The sequence below is a fragment of the Argiope bruennichi genome, chromosome 1 (assembly GCF_947563725.1).
Source record: "Argiope bruennichi chromosome 1, qqArgBrue1.1, whole genome shotgun sequence".
NCBI lineage: Eukaryota > Metazoa > Arthropoda > Arachnida > Araneae > Araneidae > Argiope > Argiope bruennichi.
In genome coordinates this window covers 23,189,612-23,209,549 of record NC_079151.1, presented here as the reverse complement: position 1 = coordinate 23,209,549, position 19,938 = coordinate 23,189,612, and the positions used below count along the sequence as shown (strand labels likewise).

Genomic DNA, 19,938 nt, shown 5'->3' with positions numbered 1-19,938 from the left:
AAAAACTAATTTTTTATGCGTGAGTTAATGTTCTAAAGCTACGCAGAATGCTATAATTTTTTATTCAGTGGGAAAGCATTCCTGTTAGGTTAAGTATTTTATAAAATATGCTCGAAAATTATGCTTCGATTTGCATATTAACAGTAAAAAAAAAATCTAATTAGCACAATAATAATTTCAGTTAACTAAATCTTTTTAGAGAGAAAAAAATAAAAAAAAACAAGTGAAATATTTCAGAAAATAGTTTCAAAAAATTTTATTAGAGAGATATTAAAAAAGAAATGTTATTAAACCGATTTTCGAAAATAAGAAAATTAACAGGGAATTTATTAAATAAATATTAATAATAGCAAGTAAATAAAAATGCTCAAATTAAAAGGAAATTCTGAAAATTAGCAACTAATTTAACAGTCTAAGGTAGTTTTAATAATTGCACACTTTAGTCATCTATTTAGCTACATCGTTTAAAGCCGACACCAGCCACTTTTATTAAAAAGATTAACTGAAGTCGTTAAGAGGGAGATTGGAAATCTGACGAGGGAACGGATAAAATAGTAGAGAATAAATCGATTGTAGGAGATGGAACTGAGTTTGTTAATTAGGGAGAGGAGAAATTCGAAACAAATGCCCGGAATTAGCTGCAGCAGATAATTTCAAATAAAGCAGTTCTGGTCAATCTTGGTAATTTGTAACTTTGGAAGAATCCCGTTTCAAAAAGTTTCAAATTAAAGAAGACTTCGTGCTGTGATTAATATACCGAATGATAAAAGTATCCTTAATTCGGATATTTTTAAGGAAAAAAGTTTTCATAGCATCGCTAATGTAAATGAATGATGCAACGAATTCGTAAAATGACAATATGCGACTAATTTATTGTCTAAACAGAATTACATTATCGTCATGTATAAAAATTACAGACTTGAAACACACTAACTGTGAATTGTTAAAGATATAAGGGGGCAATAAATGTTAATAATTCCTATAAGCACTCTTATGGTAATTTAACTATGGTAATTTTTTACGCACACTATTGAACTGTGTCGATGAAAAAAATATAGGAATTTTCTCCAGATATTTCTTTATATCTTAATTTATTTGTTAATTTTACAAATGATAGTGCAAGCATATATCCTTTATTTTGTATTTACTATTATATATGAATTTGATTAAAATCTAAACGTTAACCGTTATCTAGGGATTTTTCTTTAAAGTAATTGCTATTTTGACTCAAATACAGATTAAAATAGCAAAAACTATTGTAGTCGATTAACAAGTCTTTGTGTTACTGTACGTGAAAGGATAAGTTAATTTAACTCTCCCAAAATACTTTAATTTTAATTATTTAATTCTTTATACTATTTCTTTTTGCGAAGCAAACTTATAAATATAGTATATGTGGCTGAATATGAACACTTCAGGACTAAAAAAAATTAAAAACATTAATTGATTGTTACCAATAACCGAATTCAATTATTGCCAAATGTATTTTTATCATATGAAGAGAAAAGAATAAATACAGGGCTATCTACAATTAATTATGAAATAATTAATATTTCATTAATTGTTGTCTATCGACAATTATTATTTAAATATAAGTCATCTGCTATTGTACTTGTCTTATTTTTAATTGTTGAAGGATGTAAATATATCCCTTTTCTAAATGTACGCAGCAATGGTTACAATATAAAATTGTTGAAAGAAACTGCACGCCGCATTCCAAAAATCAAGAGCTTGACGCATTTCAGAGTCCGTTGAAGGACATTTTTCAACAAATTTCTCCCCGTTAGAATCAAGAACATTTATTGCTTGTAAATCGTTTGCTCATGAAAAGCTAACGATTAAGTTCAAAATTTTAAAAGATATATGTTTTCGCATCTGTTAAGAATATCGACTTTTATAGTCAAAACAGTTGTTTATTTTACATTTCATTTTTCTTTAGTAATTTAAACACAGGTGGCATGGCTTTTTATATTTATGGTATTCAGATTTCAACCAAAATCTTTCACCGTAGCTGCCCTTCTAAACAAATACATACCTCTTTAATCCAGATAAAGGAACTTGAGGCCCATCTCGTTGGAGAATTCACTCTCAGATGCTTTCTTAAAAGTGGAGAGAAAAATCATGTGGATATCAATCGTTAATCTGATTAAAAATGAAGGGCCGTTCAATTCATTATTTCAAAACTTCTGACATTAAACGAATACTTTTGCGAACACTTGAATACGTCGGTTCGGAACTAGAAGATCTTAAAAAAAAGTGAATGATGACTTTACCAGCGATCCCATTAAGTGGCGTCCAATGAAGGGAAAAAAAAATTAATAATGATTACTATGCAAAACTCCAGAAAATAAATGATGGAGTTAAATTTAGTATAATGACAAAAATTCTGAAAACTTAAATGACATATTATATATATATATAGATATATATATATATATATATATATATATATAAATATATGAGCCTAAAATTAGTTTTACTTATTTCATTAACGAATTAAAAATATGGTTTCGAAAGATAAAATTGATTATCGAGCATTTCTGAAAATATTTTACATTTAATTACCAAGATCGGCTTAATTTTACAGGGGGCTTTGGTTAGTTTGTTTAGTTATATTAATGTCCATTTTAAAGCAAAACTTATTTGATTTTATTAGGGGGGGTATCACCTGAAAATCCCTACTTGTATATTTCTTTCCTTATTAAAAACTATAAATAATTTTAAAAATGTTCACGTGACGAATTTTGACTTTTAAATTAGAACATGAAGAAATGATAGAAATAAATTGCTTACAAAATGAAAATGGTAGATATAATATAAAGAATTTTGTTAAGTTTCATAACAATGCAGTAAATTATCCGTAAAATCCTAAATAATAAATCCTTTATGAAATATTCAGTTCCAAAGATTTTATGTATATTTTTTACTTTGAGAGAATGTTATTTTACATTTTCTGGAACATTCCAGATATTAATTCTCTAGGCAGTACCCATTTTTATCCTAATATCAGACATGTAATCAATCAATATTATTTAACAAAACAGTTCTTTATATTCATATCATAAATCTGAAAATATTTGAATTGAGGAAGTAACTAATTCCAGATTCCGGTTACATCCGGACTTCAATCATTGCTCATAAATATTTAAATTCATATTTCATAAGAAACTGAAAGAGTTATTCAAAAGCATTTCTTGCCATAATAAATTTTGGATGATCATTTTGGGAGACAAAAGGAAAGATTGAGAGAAACAAGTAATGCATAGTTCTTGAAATTACATTATTAACCATGCAATAGTACAAAATTAGTTAAAAATAAATAAATATATATATAATAATATATCAAAATAAAATTTGATATGACTAAAAATTTTATTTAAATTGAATATTTTAGTATAATACATTCTTCATTCTGTAATATGTTTTATTGAGATGATAGAAGCTACTTTCGTGCATTAATTTATAATAAAGGTTTCCTGTAGTTTTAGGCATATTACTTTAATTTAGATATATTAATGTCCCGTTTTAAAGCAACACTCGGGTTATTGAGAGACGGATTTCACAATTTTGAACCGCGGTCAAATGATGAGGACGAAACCTGAGGTGGTACCTCCCTTTTCAAACTTCCACACCACACCAGTGGGAATGGCAGGCAGACACTTATTCCACTATTAGCAAACAATGTTGAAGAACTTAAGATACACACACACACACACACACACACACACATATATATATATATATATGTGTGTGTGTGTGTGTGTGTGTGTGTGTGTGTGTGTGTGTGTGTGTGTGTGTGTGTGTGTATATATATCCTTCACAACATATACAGAATTAATATTGAATTATATATACACAATATATACTGGAAATTAAATATTGAATAAATATCTGTAACTTAAGATATCCATTCAAAGCGTCATAACACAGATGCTTAAAAAAATGTGGAATTAGTTATTTTATAATATCAAAATCCTTCAGGTTTCTGGAGGGACTCACATTAAACACTTGTAACTGTGCTTTATTTAAACTTTCAATTGTTATTTTTGATTTCCAATAAACAACAAAGTTGTACTTTATGCTTTATATTAATATCCATGCAAAGTTTGCATATATTTATGCTCCTCTATTTAATAGAAATTAAAAATTGAACATCACTGAGCTGATATTTTACCCAATATAAGTTACTTAAACTATAACAAAAATATATGTTTAAATTATTACTGTGAAATAAAAATTTTAAGCTCCTATCCCAACATTTCTTCCACTTTTGAGCCAGATAGGCTTCCATAATTTGACTAGAATTTCTATTCTTCCTACAATATATCATCCAACATCAATATTAGTTATTATTCAAAGATAATATGCTTTTACATACAAATTTTTAATCCACGATTTGTTCTGGGGGCCATGATTGTAGTACTTGCACAACAATTGTCGTGGGAAAATGTCATGAAAGCCACCATAATAGGTTGTCCTATTAGAAATCTATATTATATTATATCTAAATTATTTGAATTGCTCTAAAAACACCAAAAGTAGTGAATTTTCATTATCTTTCAAAATAACAGATAAAACGTAGTTTCATTTTTTTTATATAAATCATTCAAACTTTTCACATCGGAGAATAATTTATACATATTAGGTGGGCAACTTTGCATTCGCCGCCATTTGCACGAAGTTTTTATTTTCTGCTTCTGTTGAAGAAAATTGCAACTGAGGAGCATAGAATGCTTTCGAATGTTTACAGTGAGTCTATTCATGTCCTCGAGTGTTTTCAACGCTTCAAGAGCGGCCATTTTGATTTCAAGGCCCGACATGATGAAGACTCATCAAGTCAAACGCAAGAAGAATTGGCAAAATCATTAGGAGTGACTCAGAAAGCCATTTCAGAACATCTCAAAGCCATGGGAATAGACAGAAGCAAAGAGAATGGATTCCGCAGGAGTTCAAACCGAGAGATGTAGAAGAGCGCTTCTTTGCTCGAGAAGAGCAGCTTCAAAAACATAACCGACAAGAATTTCTGTGTCGTATTTTGGCTGACTATAGAAAAGGGGTCCACTACGATAATCCCAAGTGCAGAAAATCATGGAGAATGATAGAATGTGCATCCACGTCGAACCGAATGTTCACGATGCCAAGATTATGCTTTGCATTTGTGGAACTAGCTCGACTAGCATTTTATGAAATGCTGAAATCAAATGAAATCATCACACGCGATAGGATCGAATGCTTTTATTTGAACGAAGCATTGGAGAAGAAACGGCGACAATATCAAGAAAGAAGACACGACAGAATTGTCCTCCAGACACATTCACTTAGCCACACGTCTCAAGATCAGTCATGACATACTACGAAACGCTAAAGAGGGCGGTCTTAGCCCATGCGCCGTTTTCTCTAGACGTTGCAACATCTGACTACAATTTGTTTTCAACAGATGCCAGATGGCCTGGCTGATGAGCATTTCCAATTTTCTGAAGAAATCCGAAACTAAATCAATACGTGGATCGCATCAATAGACGTATCCTTTTTCCGAGATGATATCTGACACTTGACAAAAAAGACGGCATAAAGTAGTAGCTAGTGATGGACAGTACTTTGAATTATCAATAAGCGATCACTTTTTAAAAATAAAGCCTCAAATGCTGGAGAAAAAAATGCGGAAGCCAAATTGTACATTTTACATTTTCTAATAAATTTCTCAGAAATTACTGGAATTAGTTTTAAATATAATACTAAATAATTTTACAAATTTTCATGCCGGCGTGCTGCCATAGGGGTAGCGCGTCTTACCCGTGACCTGAGCGTCATGGGTTCGAGACCCGGTTTGGGCATGGTTGTTCTTCATCTGTTCTACCTGTGAGATGTTTGAATGTGCCCCCCCCCCTGTAAAAAGGTTCTGCGCAAGCGAATGTGATGCGTAAGTAGCGAAGACGTACTCTTGGCCCTAGTTGGCGCTACTAAAACAAGAGACGCTCCCTTGGCTTAAAATCGCTGACTTTGGCAGCGAGTTTGTCCGTGTCAAGTGCCATTATAAACAATAACAAATTCTCATTAAAAATTGAAATAAAAATGTCATATATTCTTAACTACAATTAATAATTCCCTTATTAATAATTTTGAATGATATTGCGCTTTAACAATAATATAAGCTTTAAATTAATAACAGAAATAAAATAGAACACTGATTAAAAGCTATTAATTCATAATGAAAAATAACCAACATTCTTAAGAAATAAATGCTGAAATTATATCACTATCTATAATAAAAGTATATGAGTATAAATAATTACATTTTTTATAAGCAGTTATTTTTTCATTTAAAAAAGGAGATCTCAGTCTTCTTTTTCTCAAAGTGAAACTTCATATGTCTGCCATTTAATAAGATAAATATACGCTATTAAGATAAGACTTAATTAGTATTTATAACAAATTGTTGCACCATTATTTTTCAACATATACAACTCTTTATTTTTCAAAATATTAGTGTTAATGAACCAAAAAACCTCATCTTCATAAAATTCTAAAAAAACGCATTGGGGGAGAAATTTAAAACAAAAGTAGAAAAAAATGGCAAAGAAAAAAAAATCTATCTGGGTAACTAAAAAAAAGATTTCACAACTTTCATTCAGCCATGATTCTCAGTTTATTGTAAGCTCGTATTTTCAGTTTGGTTTGGGGTAAGAAATTTAAAATTGTTAGACCGTGAATCAGTATTAATTAAATTTTATGGTACAGTAGTGAAATAAGACTTTTCCATTTAGAAGGAAATAAAAAGAAGACAGAAAAAGAAAAAAAAAGCAATATGAAAGGAAGTCAAATTTAGAAGCAAAAGGTTGTAATTTAGTTCCAAAGAAAGCAGTTACATTCTCTTTTATACTTTAAAGTGAAGTGGTATAAGAAAAATAAAACGTTCGAACCGCAGCTGTTGCCTTGTTAAAGCTGTCACTAACTTCACAAAAATGTCTATCACGTTTTTCATTACCGCAGAAATTTTTCAATTTATCTTTGCTTCGAAGAATAAAAAGATGTTACCCACAAAATTTCGCATTTAATATAAACTGGTAAGAATTATTGCTAAAGCAAAATGTTTCATTAAAATAAAAACTAGTCATATAAGTTTAAAATTGAACTCTTCGTAAAAAAACTCGACTGCGAACAATATCTAATTTAAATTTTAGTAATTTACTGTAGTTAATCCAAAAATATAAGAAAATAGATGTGGTAAACATATTGCGCTTTGTTTTATTTCAATTCTACACATATCTCAGAATAATTTAGTTTTATTAAAATCTGAAGTAATATCACTGGCATATGTAATATAATAAGTTCTATTAAGTGACCATCCCAAATACTTAAATTATAATATTGTTTAAGATTACTTTTTTTATGAGATTGTTCAATATTGAAAATAATGAACAAAATATCAAAAATATATGTCAAACTAAGATGCTAATTTATCTATGTGCTGCAAATGTTGTTGCTTTCTCCAATTTTTTTTCCCTCGTTTTAAGAAAACTGTTGTACCTAGTAGGACTAGTTCTGTATCCATAAAAATTCAGTATCTTCCTGTTAATGATTTTATTCATATTTTGACTTGATTTTAAAGTGTTGATTATTTGAATATTGTAGTTACAACATTTTAGTTTATTTCTTCAAAATTTGGTTAAGGAGTTGTGGTCTGTGGTGAAGGATTATAAGCCAGTTAACAGCTACGCTACACCGGCAATTGCTTTTGTATTGTGGTCATGTTACTGGGCTGCGAATCACAAGGTCCCAGGTTCTATCCTCGCTCATAACTATCCGCTAGAGAGTTATTAATAAAATTGCATCAGATTGCAACAGTTTTATTTTTAAGAATGCAGCGATCCTCCCAGCCATCCTATCAAAAACTGAATGAACTTCAAATTTTAATGTACGGCATTACTGAATTTGAATTTCGAGCAATTCCATGATTTCTAACTAAATAAAAATTGAATGAAATTGTTTTAAATTGAATAAAATTAAGTGGTAAATATATTTACCATTGGACATTTGACGATATTTTTACCCTTAAAGCTCAGTAGTAAGTATACGCTTACCATTTTCAGTTTCCTCCGAAAGATCTCTGTTAGATATATTTACGACAACGTATTTCATAAATTAAACGACAAATCAGCGAAATTTCGACGTTTTTGTTTTTATATAATTTTTTCATGAAATAACCCCAAAAATGTATTTGTCCATGCTCCGAAGTTATGCCCTAGAAAGGGATAAGGAAATTAATCCTTTAAAGGGTTATAAGGGGCTAATTTCCTGCTAAGGGGCTAATATATATATATATATATATATATATATATATATATATATATATATATATATATATATATATATATATATATATATATATATATATATATATATAATGGTATTTATTGTATTAGGTACACAGATTTTAGGAAATAATTTTCAACAGAAATATGTAGAAACAGAAATAACATATTTATTACTTTATACTCACTTGTGTATTGTGTTCTTTCTCGAAATATTCTCATGATTTCTTTCCCATTCCTAGGATCAGTTCCGTTCCTCAAGGCTTTTGCAAGGGCATCAGCATATAATGTCACAGCATCGTATAAGTAAGAAGCATAAGGAGTGATGTGCTGAAATTTTTAATTCTTTTAGATAAAAACTTATTTAATTAATAACTTAATATAAATTGGCGAAATGAATTCAGTGTTATAAAAATTTCAAAATAGTTCTAATAAAATTTAACTAAGCTCTACCGAGGTCTCGATGAATGTCGTATCTATGTATTTCAAACACTTATGTTTTCAATTTTATACAATGAAAACATGACTTTATTCTGACAATTAAACGAACATATGTTACCATTAAAATATGGAATTCATTATTTCATGATGTAATTGATCATAATTTATCAATTATTTCTTAGAATGTAGATTTGCATCATTATATAAAATATTTTCACTACTTATTCCATAAAATTACGGGTTTTATACTTTAACGAGAAAAGATATACTTCATAAAAGTGGATTATTAACCAACAATAATAAAAAAAAAATATTTGAATTTTTAATAAATTTTCTGTAATATCACAAGCAAATCAATATACTGTACATTACACGTTCATTGTAATGTATATTAGAACCCAATATTTATCTCAATAACACTGCAGTGTAATTTAACCCATTAGCTTCCATGACAACCATTTGAGAAGTTTTGAATTTTACGTACACCATTCTGTTCTAAAGATGTATTTGGTATGTATATGTCGGTAATATTTTTATCAAAAAAATGTGCATTCTGTTATTTGTTTGTTTACAACAAGCGAGCAAATTTGAATTTCGATTGTAAGTTGAACGGAAAAGAATTATCATATATGAAGCATTGCCTTTTTGGTTTAGTTTTTATATTATAATGAAATATCGTGCATAAATATGTAATTTAAAGATGACAGTAAAGATCTGTTATTTATTCAGTTATGTTTTTATTCATCATTTTATAAATATACTCCTTTTGAATATCATTATATTGTTGCACAACTTGAATATATGTATAACTCATCCGATTAAAAAATGTCAAAGTAACCCTGGAAGTTAATAGATTAAATTAACTGTATTGTTTTCTGCATATTATAAGAATACTGTTCCATTCTAATTTTTAATGCTCGAAATACCTCTCACCCCCTCCCTCCCCAGATATATGAATCTTTTAGTATCAAGTATAAACAAGGTTTGAATCGTAACTTTCCAATCTAAAATAGCAACAAAATATTTTATTCGATATTGATATCTATACATACCGCAACGTAGCCTTCATCGAATATCTCAGAGGCCTTGAACTTGAAAGGTTCTTCGGCATTGTATTCCCTCACTTTGTCCTGGAATTCTTGGTACTTATCTCCACGAGGGGGAGTTGACACCAGGACGAGTAGAGACTGCGCAGCCATCATCACCGTTTCATCACCGCCGATTTCGTCTGGAATTTAAATAAAATAAAGTTAAAAAGTTAAAACATATTTATAAACGTATCCATATTATAATATATTTGTAAAAATACCCATATTATAATACTTTACATCCCTATTAGCACAAAATGCTAAGCAACATTGTCCCGATATTTTAACGATATTACCCGATATTCAGAATATCAAACAACATCGAAAAGATATCGAACGTGTTTTAATGAAAAAAGCAGGTATATAAATGGGGAAATACTTACAATTGTTTACTAAAAACAATCACATGACCATTTTTGTTGTCGCGGTCATGGTAGCGAAATGTAAAAAAAAACTAACACGAGTAAAAAAAGGGCCTTCATTAAAAAAATGTTTATATATGACGCATTTTCGAGTGCTTTAAAAAAAAATTATTACAGAAATGCTACAAAGATCTATCTTAAAATTTCCTTCGCATTATAAATATTTACTTCTCCATTTATAATTTTTTCATATTTTTTTAAAAAAAATTAAAACGATTATTTTTCAACAAAGCTAAATCATAAAATGGTTTTTAAAATATTAAAAAAAAAAAAAAAGACTTCGGACCCCTAGTCCGAAACATCTTAGTATCGTGATGTTTTAAGGTTGATTCAATTGTCTTCATATTATTCTTAAAAGAATATTATCCAACGAGCTTCTGTATAATGAAAACAATAAAGTAAAGAAAATAGTGAAAAAATACAACTGAAAAATATTTAAAATATTTTGTAAGAGAAAAAGAAGCAGGAAATAAAATTGATGTCAAGTAATTTTTTTAAAAAAATTAACGTGGTTTAAAGGTTAATTTTAACGTAATTGTCTAAAAACATAATCTTAAGTTATATGAGAAAATATTAAAATTTTGCTTAATTTTTAATTAAAAACCTATTACAGAGGAGTACTAGCTTGCTTAATTTGGTAACTGTAAATTCGTCACTCAGACCTATAGAGTGTTTTGAATTATTTTTATATCATGCATGACACCTATCGCATCAGCAGCCTATAAACAAAAAAGTTCATGCCTACTGGCAACGAATTCATAGTTCAGGGATTAAAAAAAAGTTGCCCTATTTAGTTTTGATTTTCTTCTATCGTATGTAACAGACCTAATACACGCATATGTCATACTTTATTTTTTGAATTACATTGAAAAGCATGTAACAAATGCTCAATGCAAATGTGAGTCATTTCAGATGTGCAATTGAAATCGCACAAGGTTTTCATAAAAATATTTTCTTCTTAATAATTCGTAAATATTTATTATCGTCCATTAATATGTAGAAAAAAAATTAAAATACAGAAAAAACATTAAAAATTTTTTTTATGTTTTTAATCTTTAAATTTATTTTGATTATTGCGAAGAAACACAGGTGGATGGAAAGAATGATCAAGGTCAAAATATAAAGATTACAAAACTTTGTGTAATAATATTTGATAATACACGTTACGCAATTTATAATTCGACTATATCAAAATGACTAAATCTTTCTTTAAGTCTTTCCGAATTTAATACAGTATTTAATATCAGACACCTTACTAAATTCAGGCACAGAAATAAAAACAAAAAAATAAAAAACTGAATGTGATATATTCTTTTAAACGTGTAGATTACTAAAGAATCAATCAAGACATATTCCCAGTACAAGCTTCGACCTGGGATTTAATATTTTTTCATGCAATGATTATTAAGTTGATCATAGGTTTTTTTTTTTAATCAAAAGAGGCTTTTTCGTGATGTTTTAGGGCTAATATTTGATTTTTGTTTTTTAAATAATTTCTGGACTTTTTATAACACTAGTTTGAAATAATTAAGTTGGAGTACTTCCAATTCCTGAACTTTCTCCAATTAGCATTCGTGCTTCTTTTTTATTACCAAATGATCGATCTAATTTAGGCGATTTCTTATTAGGATCTGTTTGGAAGGGGGGAAAATGGATAAAAAAAATATATCTATTTTTTTTTTTGGAGGGGAGGGACATCCTTTTGAGGAACATTATTCCAATAAGAAAGGAAGAAATATTTTTTAGGTCGCTGGATAAAAAATATTGAGTGAATGAGATAGAAAAAGAAAATTTTCCTCTAATTAGGAAACACAAGCAATGAAGATAAAAAAAATTGGGAAGAATCTTCTTCATAATAATAATTATTACGCATTTTCATAATTCTTCGCTAATTACAAAACTTGGTTTTTATAGCCGATAGAACGTGCTTAAGCAAATGGATAATAAAGTTTCAAACTAATCCTTTTTCATATTTCTCAGTTTCTTTTCCATACAAAGTAATTTCTCTTTATCAGTACGTTAAGTTGTATTTTCATTTATTGCAATTTAACTGCGTACTCTCTAAAGTTAATGGAAGATATTTTTATTTTGATTTTAAAATTCTAATCTTGAAATAAGCAGGTGTTTCAGATATTACAAATGTCAATATTATTTCATGAAAATATAAATACAAGTATGGATTTGCGAACTACTTATACTTAGTATGTGTTTAGTAAAACATGCAGGTTACAAAATAATAGAGCTTATGCTTAATATAAGTAGTTTGCAACTAAGAGGAGAAACTGATCAAATAATCTGTTTCTCAAATAACTCGAGGAAATAATCTATTTTTGGACATCTTTTTTTTTTATTCGAACTAGATAAGCTGTTTAAATATAATACGTTCTCGTTATAGAACATCATTCTTCAAAACCTTTATTAGAAAAATATTTTAATATTAACAGCTATTCTCCGAAAAATTCATAACTTCAATTCTCAATAACATAAATTCAATTCTTTGTTTTTTCGAAGGGGGGGGTGGAGAGTTTAAGGGATAGTAATTGAGTATTAAAGCATTTCTGGTATAATAATAGTATTCTTTTAATAACGCAAATATATTTTAAGCAGTTTAGAACTTTGTGTCTAATATGGATAATTGATTTTACCCAATTGTTTCAATGCTGTTAACAAAACTCAGTCCTTTTAAATACTTATAAACACGAACGGTAGATAATTCAGGCGAAATCTAATTAACTTCTCAATAAATATTGAAAAGGGGAAATGAAATATTTTGAATTACTTGAAGGAAAAATTGAATAACAATTTAAATTTAGCATTTTACCTTCTCTATGGACGTGGATTTAACTAGAATCCAAATTCCGTATAAATATGAAACTCGTTTCCTATTATTTAATTCGGAAAAGTTAACAAAGTTGTTTTTAAATAATTATAACATATAAAATATATTCTGCTAGTACAAACATGTGCAAAATATGATATACACACGTATCGGCAGATACTAAAGCAATGATATATATGATTATTTATAAACATTTGTCTCGTTTACACTTTAATCAAAAAGCGAAAAATCCCTAGAACGAATTTTTAATGAATATTTATTTTAAGAACTACCATATAAACATTTCAGTCAGAGTGTTTGCAGGAATATACATTGAGATTAAAATGTTGATGGCGCATTCTAAATTTCCTAAATTAAATTTTAAAACCTCTGTCTGATGTGATAAGCCTGAGATAATTCTAAAGCTTATGAATTTTTAATTTCAAATTTCACATATAATAATATTCTGAAGGTTTTATTGAAAGAAATACGGTTCGAAAACACAGGTTTGATACATCTAAATTTTAAAAGGAACTAGGATTAAAACTCTTTCTTCTCATAACGTTCATCATCGTTCAGTTAAGTATATAAATATGCAATATTTATCCTGAATTAATCTTTCTCAAGAGCTTTAAATTTACCGTGGCTTCTATACCAAAAATAGTATAGTTCAAAACCTTTGTTTCCTTTCAGTATATTTTTTCTTTAAAAAAATACAGAATATACAATACTAAACAACTTACTTTCATTCATAAATTTAATAATAAAAACAAATTTAAAAATAGAAACACTTCTGATTTTATTATTAGGTATAATAAAATAAAATATAGACATGCCCTGTTATGGTATTGATAAGCCTAAGTAAATAATAATTAATCTAACTTTAACCAAGAACAAAAGAATTCTGTAACGATTATTATAGCGTTATTTATGAAAAAAAAATACTGTTTCAGAGTTTAGAACTAGTTTGAATTTAGAAAAGTTCTGAAATAATACGGTAAATAAAATTTCTAAAACTAGTATAACTTATCCACAGTCTGCTTTTTTTAACATTAAACGTTGGCAATAGATTTCATTTTCAAGGATCAACTTAGAAAGTAGATGTGTAGGTAACTACTGTATTTGGTAAGAAACTAATTAATCTGTTGTTCTTCAGATTTAATCACATCAAAATTTACTAAAAATAGTGATTTTTCCGAGATTAATTTTTGAGAATGCACTTATAAAAAATGATTTTTGTTCGTTAAGAGATTAGACTTTTTATTAATTATTTTACCAATTAATTCATTTTGTTTCGTATCCGAATTTTAAATTATTTTTTTTAAGTAATTGCATAAAGTTGCATAAAAATTATGAGGTAAATGTAAGTTTAACTCCAATTAACATATTTTCTGAGTCTCAATCAAAGCGCTAAATAAAGGCAGGAACACGCTGAAGGAAAGATCTGCACAGTACAAAATATTTAACAAATATTACAAACGAATTCAACAAAAATTAACGAATCAAAGAAAAATTCGATAACGATTATAATTTATTGTTTAATTAAAAAAAATTATTAAATTCATGTAAATGTCATAAATAATATTTTTGTTACTATTTTCACAACATTTTCTCCCACATTTGTATTTTTACCATTAAACATATTAAGATGATCATTTATTTAGTATAATCAAATTAGTGAGAAAAATTCTTCAAACGTTACTTTCTGTAAAAATTTAACTTCACTAATTTTTTAAATGAATTGTTCATTTAAGAATAAAAAATTGGGACAATCCTGGATAATAAAGTGTAATAAAGAATCAGAACTGTAATATCGGGGCATCAGGTATAATTATATTTAGAGAGAAAGTTGAAATTTTAAATTAATAATTATTTATTGTTAAAAAAACTAAAAGGTTTTTTTTGGATCCGTTAAAAATAAAAAATTAATCCTTTTTTTCTTAGGAATAAAAATTTGCAATAATCCATTGAAATGAAATTTGTACGAAATTGGTACTCTTTTTTCAAAGGAAAAAAAACACAGAAAAAAAAGGTAAGCCAATCTAGTCTGGACGTCTGATTATTACTTTACATACTAATAGTTTAAAAACTAATAACAATTAACTATTAATATTCTATTAATGTTTTTACCACTGACTTATGACTTATGTTGATTTATGGAACAATAAGAAAAAGATAGAAATAATTAAAAATATACTAATGATTTTCACACTCTAATGAAAGTTTAATAACAGTATCAGTTTTCGTCCTCAAACTCTTAACTGATAAGGATATATTGACATAGATATCACAAATGAATATTTAGAGAAAATACCAGATGTGTGCGCAGCTAAAAATTTTCAAATTTAAGAAGGTTACACTCATTCATAAATATTTTTATAAACATTAATTATTTCACATTTTAATATTTCACATTTAACTTCTCGCAAAAAAAACAGTTATTGAAAAAATTCTTTTTCTACTTACGTAATCTGAAATACTTGTGAGCCATGTCTTCTGTATAGCTTTCTATATCTATGTATAAAACCATGTAATTTCCGGTGACTAGAAGACCACGAACTTGAAGGGCAGTAAGAAATTTACCGAGATCAGTCTTGTCTCCCAAGAATACATAAACTGAAAGGAAAATTAATACAAAAATTAAAATATATTACATATAATCTGCAGTCACGTATAAAAAAAATCAGGAACCAAATCATCAGAGCAAATTTTAAGGTAATAACTAATTTGAATACCAGTCGATAAATACAGAAGTATAAATAAATATTAAATGTAGAAATATAAGTAAGTATTCTCACCACTGAGTAAAGTAATTAATGTTTTTATTATTTGAGGACTACAAAAAGTAAGACATGACAACTTTTGCTAGAGGCGTGGAGTTTCACTGAATATAAAATCAATCAATAGTTTTAAGATAATTTCTATACAGTAAATTATATATCCTTTGAATATAGCAATAAAGCTAAAATGTATATTATCATAATCAAGGTTATTTGACAGAGTGGAATGAGGTGAAGTATAGTTTCCCTATACTGCCAACTTCAGTTGCCATTGATTGTAGTGAGTTGCATTCTCAAATAATCCATTAAAAGTAATTTAATCAATATTCGTAAAAGTCAATGCTCACATTTAATACGAATATTAATGGCCCAACAGTTTTACTTAGTTGGGTCAACCTTGGGGCCATACTTTCATAACAGTTTTATCCGAAGGAATTGCATAAAATTGCAAATTCAATCATTATTCATAAAATACAACGTTCACGCATATCTGAAATTCAACTGAAATGTATAAGGTGATTCTTCATTCGTAATGTCTCCATATCAAAACGGCCATATTTAAACAATTTATCATTTGGCTTCATTTTCGTGTTCCAAATTCGAAATCGTATTCCACTTACTATCCGTCATATATACAGGTGGTTATCAAAATAATGGAAGCACCTTAGATTTATAAAGAATTATTTATTAGTATGGTGTTTGGCATATAATATAACTTTATTAGTTTGGCATGTGATATAGTCTGGATTGCCTATTGTAAACTTAATCATTTAGTATATTTTTGTAACTTAATTGGAAACCAAGAAATATCTAAATAAATAATAGAGCTATATATATATATATATATATATATATATATATATATATATATATATATATATATATATATATATATTCTATTTTATAATAATTTTCTATTAACATACTGTAAAATGTAAGTAAATCTAGAAAGGACAGAAGCATACAGGCAATTGTACTAAATTTATATTGGTATTTGTAAAATAGATATTTAGAGATATACTTGTGTTCTCAAAACATTCTAAAAAAAATTTTAATGCACAATATTTCCAAGATTTATACGTCAGCCAGATACATATTATAAAGTCGATTATAAGATAAATTAAGAATGAGACGTTGGTAAATATTCAATACTATTTAAATAAAAAATTAATCGTCAATTACTATGAGCCAACATCCTTTTAATGATGTAACTTAAGAAGAAGTATGCTGAACATCGAACAGAATATGATTTTAATTTTGAAAGAAAGAGTTCACTACCTCAAACTGTACCATTGTAATTCCATATGATAAATAACTGCATCTATATATCTTACTATAAATACACAGAGTATATGTTTAACATCTGAATATCACAACGAACAACTAAGGCAAGCCCTAAGGTACATAGAAGTATCTAATTAATCAGACAATCAAGTAGCATTCACATGACCCAAGTTAAAGTCCTAACCAGCTACGGTACCACCCTGCCCGTAGGAAGTACGATCATTTATAGGTAGAGGGAAACGGCCCCATGTCATTTTTGTACCCACCAGGGCGGTAAGAACCAACCATAATTACGGAAGTTTCTGATCCTCATATCTGAGGTGCTCCCTCGGAGGTGAATAATAAATAAGTAAACAGTACATGCCTTGAAACCTATCCTATGAAAGATACCATCCCATGAAAGATACATATCGTATCTTTCATAGGATACGATATGTCTTAAAGTATTCTTTGTATGTCTTCTACAAAATATATGCATACGCATTTTACTCGCTAATTAAAACAGGCTTATAATAGGTGCACAAATATTCTCGGTAGTCAGAAAAATAATATATTACACATATATGTCATTACATGTATTCTCAGTTAAAGAATCAGATAGCAGCTATCATTTTCTTTTTACAACGCAAATATTTATTGCTGTGAAATATGATTGACAAATAGTTAAATTTTGAAAATTTTATGACAGCATGGGATATTTTTTCTGCGTTTCTTTTCTTTTATTGGAAATGCCTGCTTATAAGCAAATTCAATTCTCTCAATGAGAGACTAATCCAAATCAATTGATGAGAAGTTAAATACATTGATACACGGAGGAATCTCGTTGTTCATGAAAAGCACAGCGTTCACCTAAGAATAACCTTAATTTAATTTTAAAAGACTACAATGTTGAAAATAGGATAATCGGAAAAAGCTTCATTTATGTAGACATTAAAGAATTTCTTCAAGGTGAGAAACAATCACATAAAAGGACTCGACTGGAAACAAAAATGTTTCTCATTTGAATATGCTTAATGTGATCACTAAAACAATTTAAAAGAGCTTTTCGAATAACCTTTCACCATTTGTTTGAAAACTCTTAGAGAGTCAAAAAGAAAGTCACAGCAGACTTTTATGTGAATCATTTATTGATTAATCCCTCAAAAGGCGATTTAGATAAGTAATTATGCAACTAAATGATCTTTACATAACGTCTTTTGATAAATTAACAATCATTCAAAAAGAAAAGACTTAAAGCTTTGTTGGTTATCAAGAACGAAATTTGGAAAAGTTTGTTGGGTTAAAGAAAGACAGCAAATACATCTTTGGTAAAAAGTAAATTACTGTTCGTCATGATTGTTGGATTTAATGGAAGGTTGATTCATGGGCCACAATTACATGGTAGACGTAACTGAACACGTTGGTCTAGTATTTAACTGCACGTATATAAATACAGTACTGAAGAGTTTTATTGCAGATTAAAAAAACTTTGTATGAAGAAATTTCTACAATTTAAACGGAAAGTTTATACTTCTAGGAGTATGAATCATCCTACTTCGAGAGCTAATATACATTCCTACTAAATACTTGAAAAAACATTTTTTGAAATGTATTATATTAAATCGTTGTTAAAGCATGGATCAGCAGTGTTTTTTTTTTCCCTTAATTTTATATATGAAGAAATTTTACTATTATGTGCCTAATTCTAGGAACTGGGAATATATTTCACGCGTATATATTTCATGATCTGATTGATTTGCGAATAAATTTCTGTTGCAGCTATTTAATAGTTTTTATGAGCAGTATAAGGTTCTGAGAGCGACTGATAACAGGGAGGAATCTGGCCGCAGTGTAAGGTTTCGTCTTTCGGGGCGTGAGAGTTCCGGACCCGATTCCACCGAAGAACCATTATATAAGCGGTTTTGATGCAAGTTAATTCCGTCGGGCTAAATGTCCTATCCACTAGTGTGTCCTAGAGGTTTGGAGAGGCGGTGCCAGCTCAGATGCCATCCTCATTATCTAACCATGGTTCAAAATTAAGAGATCAGTCCCAAAATAGCCGTTGTGTTACATAAAAACGGGACATTACTATAACTAAACTAAACTTCATGGAAGAATTGAAGATAATAAATTTCTTTATTTATTAAAAGGCTTATTTATATTTGTTTACATGTGCACTATATTATAAAAGCTTTTACAACCCTTCAAGAATACTTTCATAGATCTGAAAATCTTCCCCTTCAGAGGGCTCAAAAGAATGTGTTCTAAATGAACTAAATGTGTTCTATGTGAACTAAATGAGATAAAATAGCAGCTACAGATAATTCAACGATGTAATTTTATTACCAAAATTCACCAATAGATAGCACAAATAGTTCTTATCTGATTATATTGAAAATGTGAAGTATGATTTGTGTTAAAGCGCGTGTCTATTAGCATAATTCTTTGGTTAAAAATAAGGCGTATTCCGTATGATCATTAGTTAATTTTCTGAACATTATGAATAAGATGCAAGAGACGCGCTATTGGCACAAGTACCAGCAGAACTTAGTTGCAGTTGTAAAAGAATTCACTCGCATAAAACGGCTACAAAGAGGACCAATGTCTCCATGCGTTCTAAACCAAATGTTACAGAAATTAGAAACAACTGCCTTTTTCAGCATTATTTTACTGCATTTTTTCAGGTAAAGAATGAAAACAACTCCCGTTTTTTAACGTCGAAAAACAAAATAGCTATCACAGTTGTAGAAGTTAACAGTTAGTCGCCGCTAGTGTGAGTACGCAGGTTGTTTCCCGTTTATTGGATATGCCATA

General features: G+C 28.5%; 1 protein-coding gene across 2 annotated transcripts in view; it reads right to left on the bottom strand.

Moving 5' to 3' along the window:
- Positions 1-19,938, bottom strand: part of LOC129963110 (receptor-type guanylate cyclase Gyc76C-like) — a 426,844-nt gene that overhangs the window by 172,102 nt on the left and 234,804 nt on the right. For both annotated transcript variants that reach the window (XM_056077187.1, XM_056077197.1), the window contains 3 exons: positions 15,548-15,697; positions 9,806-9,981; positions 8,501-8,642 (listed from right to left, as the gene is read on the bottom strand). In XM_056077187.1, the coding sequence (XP_055933162.1) occupies positions 8,501-8,642; positions 9,806-9,981; positions 15,548-15,697 (468 nt within the window). The remainder of the gene's footprint in view (positions 1-8,500; positions 8,643-9,805; positions 9,982-15,547; positions 15,698-19,938) is intronic.